General features: G+C 36.2%; 1 protein-coding gene across 1 annotated transcript in view; it reads left to right on the forward strand.

The window, feature by feature from the left end:
* The window catches only part of LOC103194636 (N-acetylated-alpha-linked acidic dipeptidase 2), a 64,212-nt gene extending 43,929 nt beyond the window's left edge, over positions 1-20,283 (forward strand). The window contains exons 14-19 of the mRNA XM_007938051.2: positions 3,157-3,248; positions 8,534-8,624; positions 10,847-11,111; positions 13,900-13,981; positions 15,207-15,299; positions 20,094-20,283. Of these exons, the coding sequence (XP_007936242.1) occupies positions 3,157-3,248; positions 8,534-8,624; positions 10,847-11,111; positions 13,900-13,981; positions 15,207-15,299; positions 20,094-20,283 (813 nt within the window). The remainder of the gene's footprint in view (positions 1-3,156; positions 3,249-8,533; positions 8,625-10,846; positions 11,112-13,899; positions 13,982-15,206; positions 15,300-20,093) is intronic.
* The last annotated feature ends 1,498 nt before the right edge of the window (positions 20,284-21,781 follow it).

Genomic DNA, 21,781 nt, shown 5'->3' on the forward strand with positions numbered 1-21,781 from the left:
TTGTGTAAATCGCAGGTCAGAACAAAATCTTTACTGCATTATTTACATGATGTGATAGAACTATAAAAAAATATATTGTTAATCTCTTTGTTCCAATAATACTTCTTGTTAATAATCAGGTAGATAGCTGTAATGTATATAGTATGTAATTTTCAACTGGGAGAGGCATTTTGATAACAGCAGAAAGAACCCTAAACTAGAAGTGAAAAGTCTTGGGTTCAAAGATTGCTTTGGCTACTCACTCATTCAACAAATATGTATTGAATAGTTACTATGTATTAGGCACTAAAATGAAATCTAGCAGCAACAATGATAAATAGGACAAGGTAACTGAATCCAAGGACTTCACAATCTAGATCTCTCTAGATGTACACAGCTAAATGAACAATTACTGAACACTGGAATATTTGTTATGTAATGAGTACAGACAAGTGATGGAATGGAGACCAAAACCTGGGGTAGCTGGAGGAAGCTGAGGTGCACATAAGGAGGTTTCCGGAATAATCAATTCCGGGGCTGTCAAATGGAAGGATATGTGGGAGTAAGGGAGAGGGCATTCTAAGCAGAGGGCACAATCCCTGAGAAAGGTGAGAACATGTGAAAGAACATGACTTGTTTCATTGTGACCGAAGCATAAGTGTTGGTGGAAAGATGATAAGAAATGAGACATGACTAGCAGGCCAAAGTATCCAGAAAGCTGCTGATGGGAAAATCATTAAATTATCATTGAACAGTGCAGCCACTGTGTATTCTGAGTGCCTTCCATTAGAGCCTTATCTAACAGCACTATGAAAACCCCCAAACCTACTGCCATCAAGTCGATTCCAACTCATAGCAACCCTATAGGACAGAGTAGAACAGCCCAGAGAGTTTCTAAGGCTGTAAATCTTTACAGAAGCAGACTGTCTCATCTTTCTCCTGCATAGTGGCTATTCAGTTCAAACCACAGTCCTGTTGGTTAGCAGCCAAATTCTTTAATCATTAGGCCATGAGAGCTCCTCCTCAGTACTATTATCAAACAGTATTCTATTGTGAACTATAGGATTCACTGGCTAATTTTCTGAAGTAGATTGACAGGAATTTCCTCCTAATTTGTCTTAGTCTAGAAGCTTCACTGAAACCTGTCTTCCACGGGTGACCCTAGTGAAATATTGGTGGCACAGCATCATCATAGCAATACACAAGTCACCACAGTATGACAGGCATACACAGGTGGTAGGGAAAACATAGATGTGAGTGAGAAAGTAAGAAACAGAATGAAATTTATATAAATTAAGTACCTTTATATGAATTAAAGTAACACACAGTTATTTTACAGACATACATTTTATGTAATTAAGGATCTATGTCAAACACTTTGGGTATCTATTGGAGGGATGGGGATAAGAGGAAATTCTAAGGTTAAAGGAATTTAAAATTCCAGAGATCCCCACGTGATCATAGTGTTCTGTGAATTGAGGTATGACATTTCTCAATTCTCTGTGCTCAGAATATTTTTAAAAATAAATCAGTAAACTTGAGAAAAAAAGAAAAAAGTTTTCACAAGGTTGTTATATATTATTGTTCATTAGAAAGGTCATTCTGATCAAACAAATTATTTAGTAGCAAGAAAACAAAACAAAAACTCAAACTCACTGCTGTGGAATCATTTCTGACTCATAGCGACCTCTCCTTGGATTTCTGAGGTGGTATCTCTACAGAAGTAGATTGCCCCATCTTCCTTCCAAGGAGTGGCTAGTGGATGTGAAGCACCAGCCTTCTGGTTAGTAGTCACTTGCCTTAGGCACTACACTACCAGAGCTCCCTTAGTAGCAAGACTACAGGCAAAATTGAAAAAAAAAAAAAAAAGTATATTACACGCATACTTACCACATAGGAATTTTATAAATATTAAATATAATGGATGTAAAAGCACTCCAGTGCAAATGTGGATTTTTTCCATGAATAGTGACATAGAACAGGAAATAACCAATTCTGTAAGAAGACCAGGGAAGATATCAGAGGAGATGATGTTTAGGTACCATGATCTCCATTTTCACAGGCATGAAAACTAAGATTTAAAGAGGAAAAAGCAATACCTTCAGAGTTATAATGCTCTCGGAGTTACATAGCAGGGTCTGCTTTAGGTCCACTTTTAAGAAAGCAGAGCTGCAAACAGACAAACAATATATAGCCAGTGTGTATGGCAATCTGAATCTACAATAGGACAGTTTGACTCCACAATTCATATATTTCCCATCATATGGTACTGCTTTTTCTAAAGTAGAGAAAAATAAGAAACGTATGTTTGCAAATATAATTTTACTGTGTGTAATCAAAAATGTTTGTCTACACAGAAGTTCTTAAAATTCTTGACTAGAAATTTGTAATTCTGTAGAGTGTTTTAAATTCATAAAAACCCAAATTTGTATCAATATAATTAACTTTCTAAAATAATGACGTCCCCCAACTGGAATTTAAACTGACAACCTCAAGCTTAGCTTTACCTTTGTTGTCACCTTTGCCTCTTTGGAGGTCTGCTGGGACAAAAGCAACTTCCTAAAGTAAATATTGGGAGCTCTGGTAGCATAGTGCCTAAGGCACTTGACTGCTAACAAGAAGGTAGGTGGTTCAAACCCACCAGCCACTCCTCAGAAGGAAGATGGGGCAATCGACTTCTGTAGCGATACTGCCTCAGAAACCCAAGGAGGGGTTGCTGTGAGTCAGGTCCAACTTGATGGCACATAACAACAACAACAACATTATGTTCAAAATATTTCCCAGTGACTTCTCACTAAAGGAAAGATACCAAAAAAAAAAAACCAAACTCAATGCTGTTGAGCCATATCTGACTCATGGCAATCCCTTCTTGGGTTTCTGAGGCTGTAACACTATATTCAAGTGGTGATAATTTGAAACTCTATTAAAAAGCTTGCCAAAGAGCAGGAAATTACATCTTAGATACATGGCATAATTATCAACAAGGAGACAGCACAAATGAAGAAGAATGTGGCCTGATTTTTTCTTGCTGTTTGCAAAAAGACACTTCTTCTATAAATGAACATGACACACATATAGACAGAGTTGTAAGTTGATGGTAACTAATATATGATTTTATATTGGCTCATATTTAGCTGTGTCTGCCCCTAATTCCCAATACTTGATTTATCTTTCTAGATCTCCAGTCCTGATGATGATTTTCAAGGTCAATCTCTTTATGAAAGCTGGTTGCAAAAGGACCCTTCACCTGAAAATAAAAATGTTCCTAGGTAAGTTATTTGTGCATATCTTTTCTACATTAGACAAATTCTGAATAATTTTTTGTTCTTTGTTTTTCCAGACATGCAAAGCTCTGATGGCTCATCAACAATTTGAGTAAAGAAAGGGATGATCCCAAGGAGTCCCTTCTGATTAAGCAGCATAGCCAAATCGCTCAACCTACGGCAGAGCTCATAAATCTAGTGTTTTGTATTTCTAGTCTAAATAACTTTGTCTAAATCACTTTGCTACATTAGTCTTTATTTTGTATTCTTGGAAAATATTTCATTAATATATGTATTAAATACATTAATAAATAATATAACTTAAAATGATAATGAAATAAAAAATAGACGATAGATTATTTGCTTTTAAATATGAGGAATATCTTCAGTCACTGCCATATTTTGTTGCTGTAATCCATTTAATTTACATGTGAGTTTATTTTTACCTTTTCTCATTCATACTGTAGAAGTTTGCTTGAATTTATTTTATATTTATTTCTTACCTATTGCAATAATATTTCTAATACCAACAGGTGATGGTAGAACTTTATAGCTTCATTCTATATTCCAGATCAGTCTTTTTGAAAGTTTAAATGTGTTTTCATTACAAAAGTAATACATGCTTATTTTAAAATATAGTAAATTATAAAACCACCACTCATCTGTTTATTTGTTGTACTGTGATGGCTTGCATGTTGCTATGAGGCTGGAGGTTATGCCACCAGTATTTCAAACACGCGCACAGTCACCCATGGTGGACAAGTTTTAGCAGAGCTTCCAGAATAGAACAGATAAGGAAGAAAGATGAGGCCATCTACTTCTGAAAAAAATGCCCAATGACAATCTCATGAATAACTGTGAAACACTGTGTGATACATTATTGGAAAACTTTATGAGTAGCCCTGAAACATTGTCTGATATAGTGCCAGAAGATGAGCCCCTCAGGTCAGAAGGCACTCAAAATATGACTGGGGAAGAGCTGCCTCTTCAAAGTAGAGTTGACCTTAATGACATGGATGGAGTAAAGCTTTCAGGATCTCCATTTCCTGATAGGGCACAACTCAAAATGGGAAGAAACAGCTACAAACATCCATTAATAATCAGAATGTGGAATGTACAAAGTGTGAATTTAGAAATATTGGAAGTTGGCAAAGAAGAAATGGAATGCATAAAGATTGATAACCTAGGTATTAAAGTGAGCTGAAATGGACTGGCATTGGCCATTTTGAATCAGACAGTCATGTGATCCTCTAATCTGGGAATGACAAATTGAAGAGGAATGTTGTGACATTCATCATCACAAAGAATGTTTCAAGATCCATCCTGAATTACAATACTGTCAGTGATAGGATAATATCCATATGCCTATAAGGAAGACCAGTTAATACTACTATTATTCAGATTTACAGACTAAATACTAAAGCCAAAGAAGAATAAATTGAAGATTTTTACCAATTTCTGCAGTCTGAAATTGATGAAATATGCAATCAAGATGTACTAATTATTGCTGGTTATTGGAATGCAAAAGTTGGAAACAAAGAAGAATCATTGGTAGTTGGAAAATATGGCCTTGGTGACAGAAATGATCCCAGAGATTGCATGATAGAATTTTGCAAGAACAATCACTTATTCACTGCAAATACCTTTTTTCAACACCATAAATGGTGATAGTGCACATGGATGTCACCAGATGAAATACACAGGAATCAGATCAACTGCATCTGTGGAATGAGATGATGGAGAAGCTCAATATCTTCAGCCAAAACAAGATCAGGAGCTGCCTGTGGAACAGGCCATTAATTACTCATATGCAAGTTCAAGTGAAAGCTGAACACAAATAAAACAAGTCCATGAGAGCCAAAATATGACCTTGATTATATCCCACCTGAATTTAGAGACCATCTAAAGAATAGATTTGATGCATTGAACACCAATGACTGAAAACCAGAGGAATTGGGGGATGACATCAAGAACATCATCCATGAAGAAAGCAAAAGTCATTAAAAAGACAAGAAAGGAAGGAAAGACTGAAATGGATGTCAGAAGAGACTCTGAAACTTGCTCTGAAACTTGCTAAAGCAAACGGAAGAAATGACAGGATAAAAGAGCTGAACAGAAGATTCCAAAGAGCAGCCTGAGAAGACAAAGTCATTTATTATAATGAAATGTGCAAAGACCTGGAGTTAGAAAAACAAAAGGGAAGAACACATCTGGCATTTCTCAAGCTCAAAGAACTGAAGAAAACAATTCAAGCTTTGAGTTGCAATATTGAAGGATTCTATGGGCAAAATATTTAATTATGTTGTTGTTGTTGTTATGTGTCGTCGAGTCAGACCCAACTCATAGCGACCCCTTGTTGGGTTTCCAAGGTGGTATGGAAGTAGACTGCCCAACCTTCCTTCCGAGGAGTGGCTGGTGAATTTGAACCGCCAGTCTTCTGGTTAGCAGTTAAGTGCCTTAGACACTACACTACCAGAGCTCCTATTGAATGATGTAGGAAGCACAAAAAAAGATGGAAGGATTACACAGTCACTGTACCAAAAAGAATTGGTCAATGATCAACTGTTTCAGGAAGTGGTATATGACCAAGAACTAGTGGTATTGAAGGAAGAAGTCAGAGCTGCACTGAGAAATTGGTGAAAAACAAGGCTCCAGGAATTAACAGAATACCCATTGGTGTGTTTCAACAAATGAATGCAGTGTTGGAGTCACTTACTCATCTATGCCAAGTAATTTGAAAGACAGTTACCTGGCCAAATGACTGGAAGAGATCTATATTTGTGCTCATTCCAAAAAAGAGTGATCCAACAGAATGTGGAAATTATCAAATAATAATATTAATATCACATGCCAAGTAACATATTGCTGAAAAGAATTCATAATCAGTTGCAGCAGTACATTGACGGGGAACTTCCAGAAACACAGGCTGGATTCAGAAGAGGACATGGAATGAGGGATGTCTGATGGATCTTGGTTGAAATCAAAGAATACCGAAAAAGTGTTTACTTGTCTTTTATTGACTATGCAGAGGCATTCAGCTGTGTGGATCATAACAAATTATAAATAACATTGAGAAAATAGGAATTCCAGAACACTTGATTGTATTCATAAGGCACCTGTACATAGATGGAAGCTGTTGTTCAAACAGAACAAGGGGACACTGTGTGTTAGACTGGGTTCTCTAGAGAAGCAAAAGCAGTAAAGCTTATAGAGAGAGAGAGAAAAAGAGAAATTTATCTTAGGAAAATGGCTCACACACTAATAGAAGCTGGCAAGTCCCAAGTTGTTGGATCAAATTTCAAGCTGGAGGCTTTTCCCTACTTACGCAACTGCAGGGGCGGATGAGCTCAAGGTTGGCAGGCAGTAAACTGGCTGTTGACTCCAATGAATGACAAATCCAAAATCTCCAGGCTGAATGGTGGATTGCTCACTCATGGACTGTAATAGGCAGCACAACAGAATCTTGATCCTCAGAAGAATGTCTCTTTTACCAGGATGTCCATAAATATACTGGAAGCAGGCCCCCCCCCCCCCCAGGGAAACTCCCTTTCAACAGATTGACCGCTCAAAACATACACATCCTATCCCATCATGGGAACAACCCACATCACAACTGCTCAAACCACACAGAATTGTGGTCCAGCCAAGTTGACACACAGCTCCAACTATCATGGCTTAAAATTTTAAATCAACTGCATGGTTTAAAATCAAGAAGGGAGTGTGTCAGGGTTGTATCCTTTCACCATACTTATTCAATTTATATGCTGAGCAAATAATCTGAGAAGCTGAACTATATGCAGAAGAATGTGGCACCAGGATTGGAGGAAGACTTGTTAACAATTTGCAATGTGCCAATGACACAGCCTTGCTTGCTGAAAGTGAAGATGACTTGAGACACTTATTAATGAAGATTAAAGACTGCAGCGTGGATTACACCTCAATATAAAGAAAATGAAAGTCCTTTCAACTGGACCAATAAGCAGCATCACAGTAAGTGGAGAAAAGACTGAAGTTGTTAAAGATTTCATTTTTCTTGGAACCACAATCAACACCCATGGAAGCAGCAGTCAAGAAATGAGATGTCATGTTGCACTCTGCAAGTCTGCTGCGAAAAACCTTTTTGAAGTGTTGTAGAGCAAAGATGTCACTTTGAAAACTAAGGTAAGCCTAACCCAAGCTATAGTATCTTTCAGTCACCCCATATGCATGTGAAAGCTGAGCAATGAATAAGAAAGACTGAAGCAGAATTGATGCCTTTGAATTGTGGTTGGCAAAGAATACTGAAAATACCATGGACTAACAGAAGAACAAACAAATCTGTCCTGGAGGAAGTGCAGCTGAAATGTTCTTTGGAAGCAAGAATGGCCAGACTTCACCTCACCTATTTTGGTCATGTTGTCCAAAGGGACCATTCCCTGGAGAAGGATCTCATGCTTGGTAAAGTGGAGGGTCAGTGAAAAAGGGGAAGACCCTCAACAAGATGGATTGACACAGTGGCTGCAATGATGGGCTCAAGTACAGGATGAATTGTGAGGATGGCGCACAACTGGGCAGTGTTTCGTTCTTTTGTGCATAGGCTGACTATGAGTCAGAGCTGAGTCAATGGCACCTAACAACAGCAGAGTGGAAAAAGAAAGTTGTCAAAACATCCAAGATCTCAATCTCTAAAAGAAGTCTAGTATTTTGGAAATACATAGTTATGTTTGTAATGCATATAATTTTATATTTTGCTTCACTGAATTACTATTTTATCACAAAAATTTCCATGTTTCATTATGTGTATGTATGTATATTCTTTCTTAATTATTTTCAAAGAAATATATCACAATTACATCTATTCTTGAAATGAACTTAACATTTAGACTCATCATGATCTGAAATATCGACTTCTCATGGCAATTTTTCTTACTGGACTATGAGTTTTCTGAGAGCAGAGATAAATGTCTTATTTTTCATTTTTCCCTCTAAGCAATTTCCATGAATGTCGAAATTGTGGATGAGACCATTCTGACTAGGCTGCCATGTTTGGTGGCTCTGCTTGACTCTGGTTATAGTCGGTGCAGATTTACATACTTATAGCAATTTTCTTGCAGACAATAGGAAAGTATCCCGAGGGAAGTATACCTTTTCCTAATTCTTACATATGTTCCATAAAATTCTTTGCTATTCTTAGGACAGACTTCTTTGTACCATCCATTTAACTGCATTTCACTTATTTATTGAAGCATGGATTTTTGTTTGTGTATGTATATATGTATTTATCTATCCATCTATTTATTTTGCATATCTAGAATCAACAAGCTGGGATCTGGGAGTGATTTTGAAGCTTATTTTCAGAGACTTGGAATTGCTTCAGGCAGAGCACGTTACACCAAGAACAGGGTAAGCTGTATTTAAAAAAAAATAATATATAGCATTTCATGTATATTCCTTTGATAAGGAACTCTGTCATAAAGTTGTTTGGCACTAGATACTAGATAGACACTTAGCTTGGGAAGACTTCCATCAAGGAAAACAATGGCAAATCTCTTTGTAGATGGACTAGCACACACATTGAGTTATTCTGTGAATTTTTCATTAGTAGAGTTATCCAGTAGCGTAGTGCCTAAGGCATTTGACTGCTAACCTGAAGGCTGGTGGTTCAAACCCACCAGCCACTCCTCGGAAGGAAGATTGGGCAATCTACTTGCATAGAGATAACTGCCTTGGAAACCCAAGGAGGGGTCACTATGAGTCAAATTGACTTGATGACAGTGAGTTTGGTTTTATGGTTCAGAGTTATTCAGTAGGAGCTCTGGTGGAGTTATTCAGTGACAAGATATTTCATGGAGTATATTGCCACATATATAGCTGGTTATCAGTACTTAGTACACTCTTTTCCTGAAGCAGGCTTTGTTGGAATAACTCATTCTCTAGTCTTGCAGGCTCTGATGTGTTTTTCTTGAGGAAAATATTCAGTTAGAGAAATGCTTAAATTAAAGGAAACACTAGGCTAAGAATTTTTTATTGTCAGTAGGCTCCTTCACATTCCCAGACCTGCCTATCATCTGATTCAAGGCTCTGAGTTAGAGAATAAAACAAGTTTCTCTTAATATTAAACTTGGACCTGTTTTCTGTTCTGCATTGTTCCATTGTCACTCAAACATCTCAAACAGTGACATGCATATTACTTTAATATAGCTGGCAGATACCATGTTGTCTGTGTCATAAACCTAACTGAAGAATACATCTGTAGACTATTTGTCACTGATTTTAATTTTCATGCTTTAATTATAATACACCATCTTGCTTGTCCACACTATATATTAGTTGTAAATTTATCCAGAATACAGAACAAAGAAGTAAGAACAGCCAGCTCCAGAATAACCAAAATGGATACATAAAGTCCGTATATTAATGCCCATTACACTTAACATATAAAAGATGTCCTCTTCAAGGCCTATTCACTTTTATATGCTGTCATCAATCTGAACAAAGTTGTCTAGTTTCTAAGACCACTGCAAATTAAAAGCAGAAAATTAGAGAGGGACCGATACAGGGAGTGATCGTTTTATAGCAAGGTAGCAGATTAAAATTAAGAACTCAAAAAAGATTTAATTAGGACCCTCCATGTAGCATAATGGCTAAGACACTTGCCTGCTAACCAGACGGCTGGCGGTTCAAACCCATCAGCCACTCCTCGGAAGGAAGGTTGGGCAATCCTACTTCCGTAGTGATACTGCCTCGGAAACCCAAGGAGGGGTCGCTATGAGTCGGGGCCGACTCGACGGCACATAACAACAACAACAATGTAATAATTTATGTTCATGATGGTAGTCCTTAATTGTGAAATAAAGGTTAAATGACATTTGGTTATATAATGTTTGGAAAGGCAGAATATAATGAATTTTATAGCTTTATGAGGATTTTTTTTTACATAGTTATATTTTCTTTTCTAATTGACCATTTCATGGTTGCTGTTGTAGGAGCTCTGGTAGCATTGGGTTTTGTTTTTGGTTTTTGGTTTAACACTGTGTATCTCCTATAAAGTAGGGTAGAATATAATTAAGTTTAGTAGTTTTAAGTATTGGGTTTTTGAGCCGTTTTTCTGTTTCATGTCATAGCTCCACTTGGAAAAGTTATTTGACTTCTCTCTGCATCAGTTTTCTTAATAGTAAAATAGTAAAAAAAGATATAGCGTCCTTCAAAGATTTTTGTAACAGTGCTTAAAGGCAGCACAGCCCTTCAACTCTGTAGATATTTAGCTACCTAGAATCTTTTATTCCCAATCAATTGATAATTTTGTACTGTGCTAATGTATAATTTGAATATTTATTTTTAATTCTAGTTATCAGAAATATAATAAGGGAAATTTAAATTCTCAACAAGCATTGTTTTGAACAAAATATTATATAGATTATAAAATGAATGAAAAATTTCAAATTAGTGAACATTTGCTTGTGGTGTTTTGGTTGATTAGATTTTAACTTTTTTGTTTCATTGTGATAAATGTCAGGATTCCATATGGCTGTAGTTCTTTTGTAATTATTTTTAGTAAGCTAAATATTGTAATTTGAATATTTGATGTTTGTCTATGCTGTTTTCTCCATTTTTTTTTTTTTAAGAAAACAGATAAATACAGTAGCTACCCAGTATACCACACAATTTATGAGACGTTTGAATTGGTAGAGAATTTTTATGACCCCACTTTTAAAAAACATCTTTCTGTGGCGCAATTACGAGGAGCACTGGCATATGAGCTTGCTGACTCTAAAATCATTCCTTTCAATATTCAAGATTATGCAAAAGCTTTGGAAAACTATGCAACAAGTATCTACAATTTATCCAAGAAACATGACCAACAATTGAGCGACCATGGGGTATCATTTGGTAAGAAATCCCTGAGCAGGTATTTTATAATCTTTTATGCAAGTTAGAGCTTCAAGATTCTTTCCTATCATGATCAATGAGTACTGTTTCATCCTAGAATTTATTCCTGGTTCATTTATTAATTCTGATTAATCTATTAAAGATTCTAATTTAATCTGATATGTGTAGGATGAATCCATTTTGGTTGAGTTAGCGTTAGAAACATTGTGTTTCCAATATTTTTCCTGTATCATTGCCTTTAAAAATATTTTTAATGCCATGAAAACAATACTATAAAAATGCAATATTACGAAATGATTAGAATGTGGACAAAACCATCAATTAGAGTATATATTATGTACTATTATGATAAATATCATTAGTAACAATATTATTAGTGCATATATTATTTTGTCTATGTGGCCGATTTTTTTTTTTTTTAACATGGTCATAATATTATTTTCTTTTATAATTGACCATTTAGTGGTTGCTGTTTTAAGAGCTCTGGTAGCACTGTTTTTGTTTGTTTGTTTGTTTGTTTTAGTGTATCTCCTATAAAGTAGGGTGGAATATAATTAAGTTTAGTAGTTCTGAGCATTGGGTTTTTGAGCAGTTTTCCTGGTTCAAGTCATAGCTCCATTTGGAAAAGTTATTTGACTTCTCTGTGCATCAGTTTTCTTATTAGTAAAATAGTAAAAAGAATATAGCATGCTTCAAACATTTTTGCGAGGATTCCGTTAGTTCATACATAGAAACAATATGGTGGGCATTTAGTGCTCAATAAATATTACCTATTATTGCTGTTTTTTATTGGAACTATTTTCTTATATTATTCTGGGAGTGTATGTCCCCATTATATACCAAAATATCAAATGTGGATGACTACTGGATGACTACTGTATACTAACTGTTGTGCTATTTCTTGGGAGATATAAGAATGTATAAGGCAGTCATTGCCCTGAAAGAATCTGAAATCTCTGTGGGGAGATGGAAGGCCAAATACAGAAGAATAGTTGTTAGCTGAGGTCCACAGAAACATAGAAAGAGTATAGGGTGGCCAGCAATGACTTTCTGGATATTATTACAGAAAAATTAGTAACCTTTAGAAAGTTACGAGGAGCAGCAAGTACTAAACAAGTGCCAAACCAAACCTAAGTATTGAATAAAACAAAGCAAAGAAAATTAAAGGAGATTGTGTTATATCATTAAAATGGGAGTATATCTGCAGTGATGGGGAAATAAAGACATGAAATTGGAGCTGTAAACAGAGCCTATGTCATGGTAGACAGTCAGAGTTCTATGGCAATCCAGTGCCTTGTTAAATGCCCCATTTTCCTTTTGGTGAATTACTGCTTATCAATTTGTTTAAGTCATGGTCAGGTCAGGAGACTGAAACAACACAGTTACAGTGGAAAGGCTTTCTCTACAAAATGCTAATTCCTCCACCCACTTACTTTCTTAGGAATCTGGTCTGACCTGTTAATGCCTTTCTCCTTTATATTGGTTACTACCTGTCAATGTTAAACATGCTCATATCTTTTCTATCTGCAGAACAACGCCTTCTATCTGATGTGCCCCACTAATTTCCACCTTTTCCCTTATCTTCTCTTCAAAAGCTTCAGTTAATGCCATGTAAAATCACTCCTCAGAAAATACTTTGATTATGGAATTAAGTATGATCAATGACTCATCTTCATTTCTTTACCTTCTACAAACCAATCCACTGAACTGTCTATCATCACTCTGCCTTTTACCCAAGTTGTCATTGATCTGTGTCACTAATCCCATGGACACACTTTAGTTTTTATCTTTCTTGCATTCGGTGCTGAATGTGAAATTTATAATTCCTTCTTCAATACTTTCTTTCATATCTAATATTAGATTGTTCGATTTGCATTGTTGTTGTTATGTGCCAAGTTGGACTGGACTCATAGCGACCCTTCCTTGGGTTTCTGAGGTGGAATTGCTATGGAAGTAGATTGCCCAACCTTCTTCCGAAGAGTGGCTGGTGGGTTTGAACCACCAGCCTTCTGATTAGCAGTCAAGTGCCTTAGGCACTACACTATCAGAGCTCCTTGGTTTGCATATGATTTACCAAGAAAAAAAAAAAAAAATTAAAGTTTAGAGAATACCTAGGACTCAGAAAACCTTGTTTATTATCCTGAATGTACACTTATACTGAGCTTTGTGGCCTAATAGAAATCAGTTGTCCTGAGCTATATCTATATGCTTTATCTGCCAAATGAATGCTGTATCACCTGCTTTGCTTACATCACAAGCTGGATGCAAGAAACAAATAAATAATGTATGTTAAAGTCCAGTTTAGAATATGTGGAAAGTGATAAATAGATCATGGTAGTGAAATATACAATATGCTGAGAACCAAATCACTTTGCTTAGAAACTTAGTATAAGTATAAAAAAGTTGGACCAAAATGGATCCTATTTCTCAGACTATGGTATATCAGTTTATCACAGGTTACCTTTTGGGGGTGATCTTAAATGCACTATCTGAAAACAGGGATTGACATTGTTTTATTTTGTAATAATTACAGGAACCAAGCTCATGCATGGCTATAAACATAAGTGCACTATACTAGCATTAGTAGCTGCTCCAATAAATATGTGAATGAATGAATAAATGAATGGATGCTGGGTTACTGGTAGATTAGGGATTAAAATGATTATTTATATTCCAGACTTTAGAAAGTTATTCATTAAGAACCAGCTTAGCAATATTCTAGGAAAGTGAACCTCTGAAATTTTAAGCATTGTTACCAAACTCCCTTCTTCCTTTTTCTTTTTTGAAGATTCCTTATTTTCTGCTGTGAAAAACTTCTCAGAGGCTGCTGCAGATTTTCATAGAAGACTGACACAAGTTGATCTTAATAAGTAAGTTTCAGATATCATTTGTTTTGAAAAGGTATTTTGTTAGTGGAAATAACTGTTTTCATTCATATAAACATTCAGGTCTAAATCATTGCTACTCAGATTGTTGTGTGCAAACCAGCAGCTTCAAAATCACCTGGGAGCTCATCAGAGAGGCAGGCTGTCAGACTGCACCAACCAGAATGTCCAGTCAATTCCGATTCATAGTGATCCCATAGGACAGAGTAGAATTGCCCCAACCCTACCTACCTAATTAGAATTCTGCCCTTTAACAGGATCTCCAGGTGATATGTAGTCACATTAAAGCTGGAGGAAAGTGGCTACAAATGACAGATCAGAACAAGGGCTAAAGAAACATTATGAAACAAATAGGAGTCCAGATTATAGCTGGTAATTGTTAGTTCTTTGTGATTAGGTACATTTGTAGTACATTTTACTATAGTCTTTTGTCTAGACAGGCCCATACATCAGTTTAGAAATGCTTTTCTTTTGATACTTTTTTTGCATTTCACTTAACCTCTTGCTAATTTTATATTGAAAAATAAGTAAAAATTTAGATTCAAAGTAAAAACATTGTGTAACCAGCATAAATTGATGTTACATTTCTTAATTTTTAGATGTAATCAGAGTAAACTTTCCCACCTCCCATAATGGAAGAAATATATACCAGCCATTTTGAGAGTTTCTCTCCCTTTTAGGAAAAATCCTCAAAAAGAATGTCTGATTGTTCAGTGGGGAAAAGGGGTTTCCTTCCCACTGTCTCGTGCCTTCTTACAGATACCTGAAACCTTTGTTGTTCAACCTTTATTCTGAGTCTTCTTCCATAGAAAAACTGAAGGTCTTACCAAGAAAAAATTGATAGCTCACCCTGTCCACCTTTCCAGGAGGCCTGGCTATCCTCCTGAGAAGAATTTTTTTTAAAAAAGTGTTGCAGTTCTTTCTGATCAGTCTGTGGTCTTGCCAGAGTTTGGCAATAGGTTTCTCTACTATATTACAAATATTAGAAAGATGACTCAGAATATGTATGTAGTTTACTATGTAAAACATTACTGTATTAATGTGTACTCTAAAAAAATCTATTAATTTTAGAAGTTTATTTTCCTATAAATGTTTATTTTCCTATAAAAGTTTATTTTCCTAAGCCTTCTATGGCTTAGTTATATTGAGTATTATTTCAAAACATATTTCTGTGGTAAAGGTTATAATTAGATTTTTCTTGTTCTCAAAGTCCTCTTGCAGTGAGAATTGTGAATGATCAGTTGATGCTCCTAGAAAGAGCATTCATCGATCCCCTCGGCTTACCAGGGAGGCCATTCTATAGGTAAGGAAGCTAAAGGTAATCTATTAGAGAGCACCAGACACCTCATTATGACCCAAACAAGAGCACACCCAAAGTCAGCTTTAAGCTAATGTCACCAGATGAATGGAAGTTGAATATTTATATTGAGAGAAACATGAGTAAGATTGTGTACCTCATAACAGTAATAATTTGTATTATCAAAAAAATTAATTTCATGTTGTTTTTCCTTACTGCAGATGAAAATGGTAATGATAGTTGAAAAAGAACTTTCTTTGTTAACAAAATCTTAAAGCCATATATTTTTTTTTTTTTAATTTTCATTGTGATTTGGGTGAAAGTTTACAGGGCAAATTCATTTTCCATACAGCAGTTCACATATACTTTGTCTCATGACATTGACTACAGTTTCCCAGTGTACCAGCTCTCTTCCCACTTCAAGCCATAGGATCTTAAAGGGAAGTTTAGAGCTCATCCAGGTCTACTTTCTACATGTATCCTTTCTGTAGGGTCAGATAAATAGTTATCCAGTCTCTGAAGACTTCCAGTGCCTAAGACACTAGACTGCTAACCAGAAGGCTGGTGGTTCAAACCCACCAGCCACTCCTTGGAAGGAAGGTTGGGCAATCTACTTCTGTAGTGATACTGCCTCCGCAACCCAAGGAGGGGTCACTAAAAGGCGGGTCCGACTCAACAGCACATAACAACAACAGTGCATAAGAAACTTAGTACTTCAATGAGGAAGCCCATTCCATTTTAAGAAAGATCTAAATTTTATAAGGTTTTCTTCATAAAGATCTCTGAAATCTCTTTCTTTGTAACATTCTCTCTTTGACCCGATTCTGTTCTCCAAAGTCAAGTGGAATAGATTAAGATCTATTTCTACATAAAATTTAGGTTTTTGAAGATGTTTGTCATGTTTCCCCTAAAAGCAAAACAACACAACAACAACAACAAAAAAAAAACAAAACCGTTTTTCTGTTTGTAAGAAGCTCTGGTGGTGTTAGTGGTTAACCAAATCACTAACCAAAAGGTTGGCAGTCTGAATCCACCAACTGCTCTGTTGGAGAAAGAAGAGGCAGTCTGCTTCTGTAAGGATTTACAGCCTTGGAAACCTTTTGGGGCCATTCTGCTCTGTCCTGTAGGGTCACTGTGAATCAGATTCCAACTGGATGGCAGTGGGTATTTTTCTATTTGTATCTCTATGTTGTTTTTTTCTCTATCTTGACTATGGATCTGTGGATAGTCTCTAATTCTTCAAGATACCACTTGTCTTAGTTTCCTAGTGCTGCTGTAAGAAAAATACAAGTAGTGGCTATAAAAAATACAGAAAACTATTTTCTCACAGTTCAGAAGGCTAGAAGTCCCAATGCAGGACACTGGCTCCAGGGAAAGGCTCCTTCTCTGTCAGCTGGGGATGAAGTGGAGGAAATCACTGCCTCTTCCAGAATCTCTTGGTTCCTTGGAAATCTTCACATGGTGTTTGCTTTTCTCTGTGTCTGTGCAGCTTCTTATAGCATGCAGAAGGGATCAGGTTTAAGATACACCCTACACTGATAGGGCTCATGAGCATAACAAAGAAAACACTGCTCCCAAACAGGATTACACCCACAGGTTTAGGGGTTGGGACTTCAACACATATTTTGGTGGGGACGCAATTCAACCCTTCACACTGCTTAAACTGATTCCTTGGTGGCAATTAGGAAGGTCATAGCATTTAGAGTTAGAGAATTTGTGTTCCAATTCACTTAGAAATATATGATTTAGAGCAAGTTACTACCAAGATTTCCCCATTAGAATATAGATGATGATAATTGCTACTTTATAAGTTATCAGATTATCAAAAGTACATGAAAGATAGTTCTAATATATTAACTTTTTTTTTATAGATGTTATTGAATGGTATTGAATTTAAATAAGTACAAGCACAGGCTTTTAGAGCCCAGCTGTGCTACACAGGAAATGTGACTGGGGCAAATGACTTCTAAGACTCAGCTGTAAAGTGGAGATACTAACTGCTCTCACTCCGGGCTTGTATATTTAAGGCATGATGATGTTTTAGCTTAGAAACTGGTGCAATCAGTAAATTACAGCTATATTTATAAAATCACAGATAACAGGAACACAGGTTGTTTCTTCATTGATATAAATAAAATTGCAGCCATCAGTTCTTAAAAATCAAACAAAAATGTTGGAAGCATCATCTACATTTTAGTCCTTTCTTGACTGTTATTAAAGTAAAAACCCACTGCCATCGCATTGATTCCAACTCACAGTGACTCTATAGGACAGAGTAGAACTGCCCCATAGGATTTCCGAGGCTCTAAATCTTTACAGAAGCAAATGACAGTTATTCTATAATTGATTAAGCATTGTCAGTTGGCTGAGCCTCTCTTTTAGCTAGGTGCCTTCTTATCTGAAGGAATGCAAAGGATTCAGCCTCAGAACAAAAGCTATTATTATTGAGCACCTAATAGGTGCCAAGCACTATACTGTGTTTTCATTCATCATTTGGTTCTTAAACAATCCTTTGAAGATAGTACTATTAGCACCCTTATTTTTTAAAAATAAGAAATATGTACAGGTTGGTTAAAGAAGCAAGACAAGGTCACAGGTATGATTTAGTAACACAGGAAACTTGATCACACAACTCATTTAGTGACTACTCTATGTAAGGCCTGTATTATTTGACTCTTTGCACAATGGGACAATTTCAGAGAGTAGGTAATATGCCAGAAATTACAGAGGTATCAGATGCAGATCAATGATTGAAGCTACATTTGTTTGCTTATTCTATCAGTAGTTTTTTCCATACACTTCTTCACAGTTCTCCAGATGGCAAATATACTGACTAGGGAATGTATCTGTAACTTGTATCTAATCTACTGACTCATATACAGGTCATAACATTAGTGCTTTTTAAACAGTTAGGAGCAATCCCTAGAGAGGGATATGCTTGATAAAGAAAAGGGTCAGCAGAAAATGGGAAGATCCTCAACGAGCTTGATTGACACAGTGGCTGCAATGATGGGCTCAAGCAAAGCAGGGATTAAGGATGGTCAAACACTGGGTAGGGTTTCATTCTCTCGTACATGGGATTGCTATCAGTCAGAATTGACTCAACAGCACCTAATAATATTAGCAAATATACTTGTTTTAATTAGATTCATCTAAGGCTTTGTTGCTGTTATGTGCTGTTGAGTCGGACCCGACTCATAGCAACCCCTCCTTGGGTTTCCAAGGCAGTTATCCCTTCGGAAGTAGACTGCCCAGCCTTCCTTCCGAGGAGTGGCTGGTGGGTCTGAACCACCAGCCTTCTGGTTAGCAGTCAAGTGCTTTAGGCACACTACCAGAGCTCCTCATCTAAGGCTTTATTAAGACTTAAAAGCCAAGAGTGAGAAATCCTGCTGTATTCTGGGAAATCTAAATGATTAGCAGTATAATTTTCTCTTTGGTCATTTACTTTGACTTATGCAGAGCTCTGTATTGTGAGACATGTTGTTGTTGTAATGTGCCATTGAGTCGGCCCCAACTCATAGCGACCCCTCCTTGGGTTGCTGAGGCAGTATCACTACGGAAGTAGATTGATTGCCCAACCTTCTTTCTGACCAGTGGCTGGGGGGTTTGAACACCAGCCCTCTGGTTAACAGTCAAGTGCCTTAGGCACAATGCTACCAGAGCTCCCTTATAGTGGATTTATATCTGGAGGAAGGTCTAGAATTTGATTGTTGGACCTAATTCCTGATTAAGTATTTTATAAAATATTGTCCTTCTCTGTAACATAGATTCCATACACTGGATGGAGAAAAAAATATGGTCTCTCGCGCTACTTATGAGAAGTAGGAAAGCTACAGAAAACATTTCCTTCTAGATCAGAAATTTTGTCTTGGCATACCTATATATAACTGTTTTACCTTTACTGAATGGACTTCCTTATCCTTACCATTTATGGTATTTTGAGACTATAAGCTACTTTAGTGATTACTTTTTTAAAAAAATAATTGGTTGAGAATATACACAGCACAACATACAAATTAAAGTTTCTACATGTACAATTCAGTGACATTGATTATATTCTTCAAGCTGTTTAGCCATTCTCACCCTCCTTTGCTGAGTTGCTCCTCCCCCATTACTCACTGCCCCCTAAGATTCCTATCTAATCTTTTGAGTTACTGTTGTCAACTTGATTCCATATAGAAAGACCTTGAAAGAGCACAGTGCTCAAGGTAGATATTCTTTACTAGTTGCGCTAAACTGTTGTTTCATTTTAAGAAGGCTCAGGGGATATTTTTGGTTAAGGTTTAAAGATATCTCAGGGCAATAGTTTTGGGGATTTTGTTACTGCTTTTTAATGTCTGAAAATTCTTAGAAACAAAATTTTCATTCTTGCTGAATCTCTAAAGAAGGAAACACATACACAAAAAAAAAATCCCCTCAATCTTCTTTTTCTCACATAAATGTTAACTCTGTTTCCGTGGATGCCCAATTAGACAACTACTACGTACAACTTACAAAACAAATTTTCTGCTGACTATTTGGATTGGCAACATTGCATATGATTTATGAGACACAGATCAGCAAATGCAAATTGTCAGCTTTCTTTGCTTAAAATTATACCTTTGCATAAGTGCCTCCACATCAATTACTTACGTCCTCATATTGGAGTAACAGAAGTGAATTTTAGGAGGAGACATACTTTATATTTCGATGCAGCTTAACAAAAGAAAGTGACTAAACAGAAAGCATTTAAAATGTATTTGTATTCCCTTTAGCTCAAACTGCTTTCTTTATGGATTTTTTTTTTTTTTTTTTAACTAGGCACATCATCTTTGCTCCAAGTAGCCACAACAAATATGCTGGAGAATCATTCCCTGGGATCTATGATGCTATATTTGATATTGAAAATAAAGCAGACCCTCGTTCAGCCTGGGCAGAAGTAAAGAAACACATATCTATTGCAGCCTTTACAGTTCAAGCTGCAGCAGGGACTCTGACAGAAGTTCTTTAGGAAGGTCTCAGACAAGTGGCTAACCATGAAAAGTGCTGTTGGAAGTCTGATGGCAAAATCCATCTTTGTTTTTAATAGCTCATGAAGCTAGTGTTCTGAAAATTTGCTTTTTTATGTCATGTTTTGATTTTAGACTTCCAACTTGTTCATCAACAAAGAGATTTTTTAGCTTTCTAAAAATGCATAACTACATCACCAGTATTAACCTAACAAAACAAAAGACACTGGTCATGTGTTGGAAGGAGATAAAGTAACTGAAAACTCACTAATACAAAACATCACAAGGAACGTGAATTCTCAGACATTGCTGGTGGGACTGTAAAATGGCACCACCACTTGGGAATACAGTTTAGCAGTTTCATATGTAGTTAAATACAGAACTACTTTATGACCCAAATGAAAACACGATCACAAAAAGACTTTTACACACCTATTGAAAACAATTTAAAGTAGAAACAACCACCTAAATGTCCATCCCCAGATAATTGGATGAACCGTAGTATTCATTAATGGACTTCCATTCAGCAATACAAACTGGCAATACGTGCATTGTTATTATTGCCAGACATTGTTGAAGACAAGAAGCCAGACACAGAGTATATGGTTCTACTTATTTGAAGTTCTAAACGAGGCAAAAGTAATCTATGATCTTAGAAGTCAGATCATTGATTGCCTGGAGCAAGTGGGGCAGATGGGGTTGACTGCATAGAGGCATGAAGGAGCTTTCTGGGATGATGGAATTTTTCTGTATCTTGGTCTGGATGGTCATTACACAGGTGTATATATTTGTCAAACCTCATCAAACTGTAAGCTTAAAAGGTGTATATTTTATTGTATGAAAATTATACTGCAATATATTTGATTTAAAAAATAATTGCCTGGCAATGAACCTAGGTTAATCCTCCTCCTCTTGTGAAATCAACATGGATGGAATGCAGTTAGTCAGGAAAAGTCAGTAATACCCATAGTTTTGATCATTTTAGTTATATTTAAAAAACACATTAAGTCTGTTGGCTGAAAATAGCTACAACAAATTTTCATACTCTTAACTCTTGTAAGAAAAGTGTATCAACATCTGTAAGCTTTTATGTAAAATGTAATGAATGAATCAGAATTGTGGATAAACTGTGATTAAAGCTTTAACAAGCTTGGTTGTTAAATTCTTTCCACCATTAGAGGAGAACCAAGTATTTTAACAGCCCTCATAGCCAAGCATGCGGTCTACAATAAGTGAAAGCTCAAAATTTAGCTCAAAGGGTGAGAAACTACTGTTTCTCATTGGCTACTGATAACAACTTAATTAAAATGGTGAGAGCATTTAGTTTGGGAGCAGATATTTCTTACACACCTCTGTATCCATTATTCTCCCACAATAAAATAAGTGACATTCACAGCAATGACTGTGTCATCAAGATTCATTTAAGATTCATTTTAAGTATGTTCTATTCATTCTGATTAAAGCAGCAAGAGTATTTTTGCTTGAAAAAGGCATTTAAGT

Source organism: Orycteropus afer, unplaced genomic scaffold (assembly GCF_000298275.1).
Source record: "Orycteropus afer afer isolate SDZICR_OR568_19922 unplaced genomic scaffold, OryAfe1.0 scaffold00047, whole genome shotgun sequence".
NCBI classification, from domain to species: domain Eukaryota; kingdom Metazoa; phylum Chordata; class Mammalia; order Tubulidentata; family Orycteropodidae; genus Orycteropus; species Orycteropus afer.